The sequence below is a fragment of the Pithys albifrons genome, chromosome 4 (assembly GCF_047495875.1).
Source record: "Pithys albifrons albifrons isolate INPA30051 chromosome 4, PitAlb_v1, whole genome shotgun sequence".
NCBI lineage: Eukaryota > Metazoa > Chordata > Aves > Passeriformes > Thamnophilidae > Pithys > Pithys albifrons.
Genome location: NC_092461.1, coordinates 68,340,626 through 68,352,556, shown reverse-complemented (window position 1 = coordinate 68,352,556; position 11,931 = coordinate 68,340,626). Strand labels below are relative to the sequence as shown.

General features: G+C 41.1%; 1 protein-coding gene across 2 annotated transcripts in view; it reads left to right on the top strand.

Moving 5' to 3' along the window:
* Nucleotides 1–205: 205 nt before the first annotated feature.
* TGS1 (trimethylguanosine synthase 1) overlaps nucleotides 206–11,931 on the top strand; it is a 35,125-nt gene continuing 23,399 nt past the window's right edge. For both annotated transcript variants that reach the window (XM_071554514.1, XM_071554513.1), the window contains exons 1-8: nucleotides 206–369; nucleotides 1,206–1,264; nucleotides 2,934–3,091; nucleotides 4,896–5,736; nucleotides 7,131–7,248; nucleotides 8,203–8,289; nucleotides 9,249–9,420; nucleotides 10,796–11,150. In XM_071554514.1, coding sequence (XP_071410615.1) covers nucleotides 272–369; nucleotides 1,206–1,264; nucleotides 2,934–3,091; nucleotides 4,896–5,736; nucleotides 7,131–7,248; nucleotides 8,203–8,289; nucleotides 9,249–9,420; nucleotides 10,796–11,150 — 1,888 coding nt within the window. In that variant the 5' untranslated portion in view covers nucleotides 206–271. The remainder of the gene's footprint in view (nucleotides 370–1,205; nucleotides 1,265–2,933; nucleotides 3,092–4,895; nucleotides 5,737–7,130; nucleotides 7,249–8,202; nucleotides 8,290–9,248; nucleotides 9,421–10,795; nucleotides 11,151–11,931) is intronic.

Below are 11,931 nucleotides of genomic sequence, written 5' to 3'. Positions count from 1 at the left end.
GCCACTGAAAGCACAGGAAGCCGTACGAGCAAGGCTGTCCTATGAGCAGAGCTGCTCACCGCGCCCCGCTACAGTTCTCGGCAGCCCATCCATCCGCTCTGCAGCGGCGCATTCCGGGGCGCCACTCAGGCGCAGCAGCGACTCCCTGAGCGCAAACCCCGCCGCTCGGGCCGCTCTCCGCCGCAGCAGGGCGGGCTCAGCCGGGCTCGGCCCCGCCGGCAGTTCCGGCGGAAGGCGCCGGGGACGTGCTTGGCGTGAGAGCCCCGCAGGGATGGTGCAGGACCCGGGCGGGAGACTGGTGGCGGAGCTGCTGCTGCGGGCAGGGGTGGTCCCCGGCATCCTCTGCCTCTGCTCCCGCGCCTTCGTCGAGTGAGTAGAGCCGGGCGGGCCCGCGTGTCTCTGTCCCCCGCGGCGGGGGGAGGTTCCCGCTGGGGAGGTACGAGAGGGCCGTGCGGCCGCGGCCGTGACGGCGAGTGTGTGTGCGCGCTAAAGGGCCCCGATAGGCCATGTGTACCGCAGTGTACCAGCTGGGGCGGAGCAGGGGAGGGCGAGGGGAGCCCCCGAAGGCTGGTGCTCGCAAGCACCCTTGCTGGAGCTCCCCTGGCGCCGGGGATGCGCAGGGATGCGCGGGGGGATGCGCGGGGATGTGTGGACGGGGATGTGTGGACGGGAGTGGACGGGGATGTGTGGACGGGGATGTGTGGACGGGGATGTGTGGACGGGGATGTGTGGACGGGGATGTGCGGGGCGCAGCCGCAGCGCGCCCTCCCGCCCCCTTCTCACATCCCCAGGACCCCCGTCCTGAAAGGAGGCACCGGTTTCTCAACGAAGGGAGGAGACACAAAAATTTAATTCTGGGGTGTGCTGCATAGCTGCGGCGTTTTCTGGACATTTCTCCTGTGGGCTTTCCTGTCAGGCTTTAATTAAAGTGTTGACTTTTTGAGATTTTTCTTTTTGTTTCGCGTGTTTAGAGTCACAGGGCAGCCCGCGTGGGAAGGGACGTGGAAAAGTCAGCTGGACCTTTCATGGGAATGGAAGCCTAGACGAGTTTATTAAGTACCCTGTGCAGTCACATCTTGAAACTTCCAGTGATGGGGACTTTACTGCATCTGTGGGGAGGTTTTTTCCTGTGAATGATTGTTTTTACTGTTAAAAAAAGTTTCAATGATGACTTTCTGCATCAGTGTCCATCTTCATTTTTACAGAGATCGAAAATTATATAAACTGGGATTAAAAGGATTTTATGTCAAAGATGACAGTACAGGTAAGGTAATGAAAAGTACTATGCAATGTGATGTGCAGTCATACTTAAAGTGAGTTGTGTGTGGTTATTTAAGTTGTTCCTATCTCTGTGTTGGTTATAGTACCTTTGATGAGCGGATAGATGTGAATAATAGCTTAGCACTTGCACAACTTTCAGGTTACCATAATCCTGATGTGGAAGTTTGTGTCAAACCAGGTGCGATGCTTATTCCTGTCCAGATAAACTGAACCACCTCACTTAATTTTCCCCTGGTCTGTGGAACAGATTACCTCACAGGTCCCTGACCTGTTCTCACATCATACTCAAAATTAATTGCATAATGGAGGGTCTGTAGGTCTTTGATAAATTCTGTTCTGCTTCGTTTGCATATACACAAGGAATTGTATGATGAGGCCCAGAAGAGTAAGTATCCTCCTTGGCATGCTTGTATTCAAGGAATTATCATAGTGTATACTCTGGCAAATTCAACATCACTCCCTTTCTCCATCCTCCTGAATTCCTCCCATATGCCTACATGAACATAATTGTTCTAGTATCTGTTTTTTCTGTTGCTGTGTTGGTAGATCTAGCAGAATATCTTGATTTGAAAGGAAGTTTGAACAGAAATAAAAGCTAATGGTTAGTAGCACAGATTAGATGTAGGCAATATCAGAGGAGTGAAGAAGGAGAATGTAAACTATGTTTTTGTGCATATATGAGTGAATTGTAGTGAGAATGATCAGTTAAAAACAGAAGGGTCTCGAGTTATGTGGTAGTTTAGCAGTAAATTTATCCTGAACAACAAAACCAAAAATCTTGAATGTTTCAGTATTATCAACTGTGTCAAGAGCTTTTGATTTCATAATTTCCATCAATATGCAGTTCCTGCTTTCTCAATAGTATTTATTATTTTGTATAGGTATGATAGTGCTTAACAATTTGATAGTGTGCAAGCAGATTCAGTAGTTGATCAGTTACATCTAAGATAATTAGGTTCTGTAGTTCATACATTACAGTTTTGTAAAAGCATGTTCTCTCTTCCAGTGTCGTTTTGAAAGATTTGTAACAAAACCAACAAAACCTTGTATTTTACGTTTGCTGTGATACATACCAAAAGAACTCCAGTAAAGAATTTTTGTTTTACAATCCTCGTTTATCTGTTTGCTGGGCATTGCATTTTGCTCTGCAAGTTATTGAGGTGAATGTTTGTGGTGGGTTGGTCGCAAGTACCTTCACCCTCTACCCAGTTCTCACTGCTGCAGATCACTCTCTATGGTGTGCACCATCCCATCCAGTGTCTGTCAGCAGTCCCAGCTGTGTTCCCTCCCAGTCTCTTGTCCAACCCAGCCTACTCACTGATGAGGACAGTGGCAAAAAGAGAGTTAGGAAGCTGTGCAAGCACTGCTCAGCAGTGGCCAAAACATTGCTACCCACTCCGTTTCAGCCACAAATGCCAAACACAGTGCCAGAGTGGAGAAAGTTAATTCCGTTCCAGACAGACCCAGAGCAGTGTTTTGGCTCTCAGTTATATTTTGGTTCCTACTGATAGTAATGGAGAAATTGAGGTATTTAAGAGGAAGATTTTAAATGCAAAAGGAAGCATAAGAGACAGCTATTTTTTTCTATGCCATGCTGTGGCATTGAGTTATCAGAACCAGATTATATTCACATGTAATATAACTGTTAACAGGCGAGGAAGAAGTATCTGAGGAGGAGAACCATTGTTCCAAGGTGGATACTAATCATGCTCTGGACCTGGAAGATGAACTAGACTCAGAAGCTGAGCTTATGAGGAGCATGGGATTGCCTCTTCAGTTTGGTGGACAGTCAGCCCGCAGGAACTTTGTGGTAAATCTTTACTTGCTTTATTTGTCTGTTAATGTTGTGTTTCCAGATGTAAGGATGTGTCTCTTCTCAGTTATTTTTGGGATGGCAGTTCATGGAAATGTATTTGAGTAGCTTTTAACCTGCCTGCCTCACAGCACACAGCACCTCAGTCTGTCCAGTCTCTAAAATCCACCTGCCAGTTTGACTGAACAGGGGTAAAGCTGTGCTTTATGCTTCCATATCTGTAGTGCTTGTGTGACTAGGGAGACCTGATTTAAAACAGCCATGGTAAGTCTGATGCTCTGTATCAGGAAGCTAGAACACTCCAGTCTGAGCATGCATTTCACACTCTACTTTAACCATTTAGCTTTCAATACTAAAATAAAAAACTAGTTTCTCAAATCCTCCTTGCAGCTGATAAAGCCAGGCTGATAAAGTGAGGCTATAGTGCTCTGCTTCCCATAGAGAGCATTTGGACTTTAGAAGAGAACTAGTTTTCACAAATAAGAAAAAGACAGTGGGATATTCACAGTGTCTGCTTTATGGAAAACAGACCTCCCTGGCAGTGAGAGAATACTTTTGTGCAGAGCACTGGAGGGTTCTGGCCTGATTAATTTGTAAAAGAATAGGAGAAACTTGTGATTTTAATTGATGGCATGTAAATAGACCATACAGGCATCCAACTTCAAGCCCAAGGTATATATGCAATTTTTGTTGCTATGTAGCAGTATTGCAAATAAGTTGAGTGGGAAAATACTGTATTTTGTTACTAGATTGTGCTTTGAACTGTGTGTTTTATCAAGACATTATAAGGGATGCAGATGAAGGATTAACGCCACTTTTCTGTTCCTAACTTCCTTATGGTCCACATTATGTTTTTTGTCAATGCAACAAAACTAGGCATTGCAGCTGATGGGATGTTTGGAGTAATATCTGTGCATTTTCAGTCTTTTGCGGATATGAATTCTGTAATCACTTGTTTCACAGATGCTTCCTGTGGAGTTGTATTCGATGAAACCGACAAGTTGTCTTAGTGTTCCTTTCAGTAACAGGTTTCTGTCTTTATGTTCCACTAGACACATGTAGTAGCTGAGTTTGCTGTAACAAGTGAAATGGTTGGGTTGCACAAATGAAAGGGACAGTTGTTTGGAGAGGAGTCTGTTTTTCCCTTGTGTTTCTGTTAGCCAACTTTGAGCTCAGTATCAGATGGAAAGGATATTACACCCTCCTTTTGAGTCAGTATCTTCAAATGTATCAGCTACAGGATTTACAGACCTTATGAATATAAAGTGATGCCTTTTTCATGTACAGCACCCAAAGACAGCAAAGTTTTAATCTTCTGTGAGGCTGACCGTTATATGCTCACTGAACAGTGTTTGCTGGTCAGTCAGATAGCAGGTGAAAGTAAGGGTGAGCCCCCACAGCCCCCTAAAACAGGTCCTTGATGTTACTGAGATACTGTTTTGCTGTTGAACTTGAACCTGTGACCCCTCAATTCCTGACCAACTTCCCTTTAGGATTTTGCAGTGTTTCATGTTGATGTCTTTACTAATGACTTCCCTCTCAGCAGCCCCTCTCCTGTCTGGAATTCTGCCTTTTTTGTGTGTTTGTCTTTCTAGAGATTTCCTTCCTGCTCTTTTTCACAACTTCCTCAGAAGTGTCAGACAAAGTTATGTAGTGGGACCGTGTCTTTTGGGGAAGAAAGTTAATAACAGCAGGGTTGTACGGAGAGAGAGTTACAATGGAAAGAGAAATATGCTCAGAGAGAGGATGACACTGTATATATGTTGTGGACTTCTAAGTGTGTTTTCCCATTGTATTTTAGGCAACAGAAAATTATAAAAAGAAAAGTAACATGAAATTTATGAAAAAGAAAAAGAAGAAAAAAGAGTTACAGCAAAAACAGGATAAAATGAGGCAGGAATGCCAGGATGAAGGTAGTTGTATCCAGTCTGTTTCTGGTGAGGTGGCCCTAGCTACAGAGCAATGTGAGACAAACAGCAAACCTCAGGTTGCAATTGAAGAGAACTGTGAAAGTTCAGAAAGCCTTGCAAATGAGGTTTTATCCAGTGAACTTAAGGAAAAATGGGAAAAGTACTGGAGCGAGTATGGAGAGGGCCTTCTTTGGCAAAGTTGGTTGGAGAAGCATCAAGAGGTCTCATCTTCTGATGCCATCACAGCCTCTGAGCCTTGGAATAGCCTGGACACCAAGGGAGAATGGGAGCAGCATTATAATGAACTGTACTGGTATTATTGGGAACAGTTTCAGTACTGGACAAATCAAGGATGGACTATTGAGAGCTCACATGATGCCAAGGTGGAAGTTAATTCGCTTATACAGGAGACTGGTCTTTCAGGAGAAATGAACTTGATTAGCCCAGGGCCTGAATGCAGTGAAGTGCTGAGCTTGGAGCTGTCTCCCTCTAACACCAGAAGCGATGAAACACTCCCTTCAGGTGCTGAGCCCCACAGTGAAATCATCTCTGGAATTTGTAATTTAAATCTGAATTTAAAGGAAGTGGAGCAGAGCAGTGCAGCTGCAACAGTAGCCCACCAAGGTCCTCAGGAGCACAGTTCATCTGACAGTGAAACTCAGAAGGAGCCCTGTGATGGAGGAACCAGGAAAAGGAGTGCATCTTGTAAAAACAAAAGTGTTAACCAGTCAGGTAATACCAAATCAGCTAAAATTGTTTCTATCAAAATTTCTCTAAGTGGTTACATATAAGAAACAAGGGCACATCTGTATTATGCCACTTTTAAAAAGTTGATCAAGTACTTTGTGGAATGATAGTATACTTGATTCCTTTTTCTTCCCTCTGCTTCTCTGGATGATTTCTCTCCTCTCTAACCGGTATATTGAATGTGTTCTTCAACCAGAAGTGATTTTAACAGAACATACACTTCATAAATCTTCAGCCGTACGACAGAAAGTGGTGAGAGAGCACTGTTAATGCATATTTATATACCTTGGTATTGCAGCTGTGTCATGCAGCTGAAATGTCTTTTCTTACTGATAGTCTAAAACAAATGAAAACTCACATTGATGTTCTCATGAATCTGACACATATTAAGAACAGCTTTCTGAGAAAAAAAAAACAGTTCTGCAGTTCTGGGGTTGGTTTTTTCCTTCTGTCTAAAAATGCTATACTTGAAAATACACTTTTTTTCTTTTGTTGTACTGTGTTACTGTGGACCAGATATCTTCCAGAGGTCCTTTCCAGAATGGAGTTACTGATTAAGCAATGAGCTTCAGTCAGCTTTAAACCCTAGACTCATATAATCCTAACTAGCACTAACATGTGAAAGGGCCTGGTAGTAGTGTGGTGAAAGTCAGTGGCTGTTCATGCACTGCTTCTGTGAGGGGTGTACAAGATGGGACTCCATCTTTTTGCCAGTCACTTAGTTCATCTTGGAGAGAAAGAACCACCTCATTTGCTTGCCGGTTCTCGTCAGTGTTTGTTGTAAACAGCAGTGTCACATCTTTCATGACCGTTGGATGTTTTTTTCTGCTGAAGAGGAGGGGTGAAACACAAGTTGTCAGCAGCTCAGGACTTCAGTTTGGTGGGAAACCTTTGAGTCTGCCGCTAATGACTTTCTAAGGGAGAAAGAAGCAGGTGTGGTCCCACCTTGATCCTACTGTGGAGTTGGAATGGGAGAGATGAAAGGAAAATCTCATTTCCAACAAGAAATGAGAGAAGCATTTAGATCTTCTCTTATTAAATGAATATCTTTTCATAGCTAATGGGATGAAAACAAAATTTTACATACAAGGAAGAAGCTTCCAAATTTTCTACCTTGTAAGCATTTTATTTTTCTTGGAGAGATGAGATAATTTGCAATTGGTCCTGTGTAAGATTTTTAACTCTACAGTGTAAGTAATACCGGAAGCTTTTTTAGTATGTTGTCCCTCAAACAAAAGACAGGTACATTTGGCACTTGTGCCTTATTTGTCAGATTCAGGTATGTAGGACAGCCTAACTGTAGCTGCAGACATACTTTGGGGACAGGAAGATAGGAAATTGATTTATGCAGAAGGAGAATATGATCTGTCTTTTTTTAGGTTCGCAGGAGTCATGTAGCTCAAATTCAAATGAAAAAGAGCAGTTGCAGCTTCATGACCAAGACGACGATGAGGATGAAGAGCCTCCTGAATACAGGCATGTCAAAGTCAAGAGAAGGCAAGTAATGAAATTTAGATGAGCCTTTTTTCACAAGAAGCCCAGGTCCAGAAGCCTCCTGAATTTATAGTAACTATATCTTTGACTGAGGATGTGAGTTAAAATGTCAGTGCAAAACCACACAGTCTTCCATCACTGCTTATCACTTTACCTTGCAACAAGCCATGGATATTTTTTCTGTTCTCTTGCTCTATGAAAGCAATGTATTGCCTCAGTGAATGTGCAAGGTGACAGTGCTATTCTCATGTCACTGAAGGATGCAAGATGGTTAAACTGCAGAGAACTTATCAAGGTCTAATTAAAATAGACAGTACAGGAACTACAGGAAATAATATGAATTATTTCACTGAATTGTATGCTGCCAGTAAAATGTTCAGAGCCATGGCAGCCATAAAATAGCTAATCTCTGCCTTGTCACCATCTTTTTCTTTCTCCTCTAAAAATGTGTAGCTTCAAAGATCATGAGATGGCTCTTTCTCTCTAATAAATTTTCAAACTCTAAGGTGAAGGAATGGATGGAATTGTTAGCTGCTAATCATGTAGATTTGGTTTTGTTCTATTATTTTGTTGTTGCCACTGTACTAATAATAGTTAATAATCCAGATAATATAATAGATGATGAAAGCAATTTGGAAGTAGACTGAACAAACACTATCTCCATCAGTTCCATGTAGGGTTTAATATTAAATATTGAAGAGGTCATTCAGAATAGTTAAGATGTTATAACCCAAATAAAAAGACATGAGCCTAGAACTGGATAAAAAAACCCAAAATACTCATGCACATGAACAGACTGGTGTTACCTCCTTTGTTTGTTTTCAACAATGTGTGGAGGAACTTGGTGAATCCCACATTTAAAGGTTTTCAATACATGAGATTATAAGTCGTGTATCTGCAAAATAAAATTGCTTTTTTTCATAGTACGTAAATTTGTCATATTTTTTTTTTTCCTAGCCATGAACTGGATATGGATGAGAACCCAGTGGAAGATCCTGAGGAAACCTGCTCTGTCTTGGGTTTCAAGTGTGGCACAGGACAAAAGTAAATACTTACAAGGAACTCAGGGTTTCTTCATAGCAAGTCAGCTCTCTTGTTATTATTGAGACAGACCATCCATCTCCATTTTGATTTTGTTAAACTTTTGAAGATGATTCCCAAAGTTAGTCTCTGCTCTTAACAAAACTGTCATGCTTTGCTTAGACAGAGATGCAAAGTTATGGAGACTAGTTTAAAGTGCTTTGAAGCAGAACTGTAACTCATAAGGTACTTTCAGTCACATAAATGTTAAATGCCTGGTCAGCTGCTTAAATTAGAATGTAAAGGCTCTCACAATGAATGGTCCTCTGAATCTGGAGTCCTGTGAGCTTAGATCATAATTTATATTTGTTTTACATTAGAGTAAGATTGCTTTATGTTAGTAAAATGTTGCTGTGTTAATAAAATGTTGCCAGGGTGTTGACCAGAGAAATTTCCTTTTTGGTGGTATGATCTAAAAGTAACAGTAGTCCGTGCTATAGAAGGAATATCACAGGGCACAGGTAGACTGTAACTTAGGTCTAGCTTTTCTGAAAAATTCAGTTGTTTAGTACATAACCTTTTTCAAAGAGAAGTGTGGTTTTTTATTACACTTAGCAGAAGACAAAAGCAGCTGTCTTCAGCCACCAAAGAGATCTTTTTTTCAGCTAATCAAGATATTTTTTTCATTTCCAGTTCTTGAGGCTGGTGTGGGAACTTGTTTCTATCTAGAGTTATAAACCTATTTAAAAAATTTAAAAATCTAACCTCAATTTGGTTTCATATTTTTCAAATAAAAATATTCTAAACTTTTCATGAAGGTACATTGTTTTGCTGCTACATCCATGGCATATATTTTAAATGGAGCAAATGTCTTATAAAGAAATAATTTAGTCTCAATCATTTTTTTACAGACATTCATATTAAAGCTTCCAGGCTAGAAATTACCCAAGTCCTTGTCTATCTGTATATTTATTTATTTTCAGGTATGGTGGAATTCCAGATTTCACCCACCGAAGTGTGCAGTACTTGGAGAAAAAAGCAAAACTCAAGTCCAAATTCTTGGATATGCGTAAACCAAGGAAGAGCAAAAACACACACATCTTCTTTACAGAGGAATCGGAAATGACATGCAAAAAAAGCAAAGCTTTGAATAAGGTAGGTTTAATTATTAGCATTGTTGAAATTCATAAATTTATCTGCTCCCTTAGGTGTTGTTCAATTATGAAAATTAAAAAAAATTAATTGCCCAGAGTAGATGGCATTTTTAAGTGTTAATCCACTGCTCTTCATTCTTTTTGGTTTTTTCCTTTTTTTCTCCCCCTCCTCCCTTCTCCTCGCCTATGTTAAGAGTATTTAGATTAGGGTGGTTATGGAAAGGCTTAGGTGGACCCTGGGGGCAATCCCTCAAGAGGAATGTGAGCTTCAATGGCCAAGTTATGTGAAAGTCATTCCTAACATCTGGGTGCATCATACCTTTATAAATATGTGTATGCTTCTATATTTTACTGTCTCTGGTTTTAGATTACATTTGAGGCCAGTTGGTAATGCTGAAGTTTCAGCAGTGACAGAATATGTTTGTGTAGATTAGTGTATTTCACGTTCTCAGTAATTTGTATCAACCCTTTTGCTTATGCTTCTACCTGCATTTATTTTCAGCTATAACTTTATGCTTTTTTTAAAAAAACTCAGAAATTAGTAACAAGTAGAAACATTTGTTCACTGTAGATTTTACTTAGTTGAGTCTCTTTGAAAATCTGAGGGAACAGATTTTAATGTTACTTTGCCTTCTTTTGGGATGCTTGGCATTCCCAGACACCAAAGTGCAAAACACTGCTTTTTGGTGGTAACAACCCATGTTATATTGAACTCCAATCCCATTGCTATAATTTTTGATGGATTTTTGATCTTGTACGTGGGGCTGGTATAGTTCAAGGGCAACTTTAATTATGTGAAGAAAAAAAGAGTTATACATTTCCTCGGACTTTCAGATAAGAAACTGTTCCTGGTCTAGAGCCACTCAGAGCAACTGTAATGTAAAAGGGTGCATCTGCATATGCCTTTGAAGAGCTTGGAGTAGTGTCCATGCTTTGGTTGGGAGGCATTGTCGAGTTCTCTGCTGTGCAGCAGAACCCTTCACTACATACACCAGTGGGTACATCTTGGAGATGAGACAACTGATGTATGAAGGTAATTTTACCTGTTTATGCTAAAAAACTCTTTGCTGAGAGGTAGAGGACATCTCCTCTGAATGCAGATTGGAGAAGGATAGTTAAGTAAAAAATAGTAGACTTGTTCACCAGTGTCATGGCAAGTCTGACTATTTAAGTGTCAGATATTACCTGAGGAAAAAAGGGAGCATAGTTAAGGACTTGTTGAATGTTTTGACTCTGGATATTTTACTGTTTCCAAATACTTGTGGTAGAGAGTGCCTGCAATGGCAGACACTTTTGAACTGTAAGGCTTTTAAACTGTGCTCTAGGTAACTGGTAAGCAGTACCCTCTGATTATCTCTGATATTTGACAATTACAGGTGGAAAAGTTCCTGAAGCGGGTTCGTAAATCTGAGGAGGAAGTAACAACCCAGACAAGCATTGCTCAGGATAAAACGGAGGCATTGTCCATGAGCAGCAGCGACTCAGAAGGTCAGGAAGGCATTACTGCCACGCAGACTGTGACGCTGAACGCTGAACACCAAAAGCCACCGTCTTACAGTGCTGCCTGCACAGAACCTGAAGGGAGTAACCTTGAGGAGGAGGCAGAAGATGCTGCAGCAAGTGGCTCCAATGAACAGGGTGCAGGGGGACCAGAGCATGGCGGTGGGCAGCAGCTTGTCCCTCTGGATATTCCTGATTATCTCCAGGCAGAGGCAGAGGATGTCAGCCAAGGTACATCTGTCTCCTACAAACTGATGAAATGAATTGGCACTGGACTTAATGCTGCCTTCCCAAGTTAGTGCTGTGCACTACTTGTTTATTTTGTTTATTCAGAGAGATTCATTTGGTCCAAGGAGCAATGAGCATGATTGAGAGCTGTACTAGTGAAACTGGCTTATTCCTGGAGTGCCAGAATCCCAGGTCTTGTCTTTAATGTTGACAGTATTTCTTTATAGATAAACAGTCATTGCTGATCCTCAACATGGACCAACTGATTTCCCATTCATGCCTTCTTTTCCCCTGCAAGGATGAGGGTGATTAACTTGAGGCAGCTGCGCAGGTTTTGGGTTTTCAGTGCATATTGCTGAGCTCTGTGGAGCATGTGTTTTAAAAATTATTTTCTAAGCAGAAAAAATCTGCATTATGAATTTTTGTATTTAACACTAAACAAAGGAAAAGAGGATTATTCATGTTTTTATGTATAGTTAATCCTTTTTACAGTAATTCAATTATGTTAGATTCTTACTGTCAAACACTTTTCTCGGTTGGTTCTTATTCTTTGCTGATACAAGGGCATTAAATTAGTCTCTGATCCACTTGTTTGCTCACTACATAGGGTTTATTGTCATCAGTTGAATATTAAGGCTCTTATATAATGTGTGAACTCTTGTGATTTTTAGGAGTGTGACCAATCCTTTGAAATATAGGATATTCTTGTATAATTTAAAACCACTAATTGCATAATCTGGCAAAAATACTAAAGGATATTTAGCAGTATTTTTAAACAGGAGCA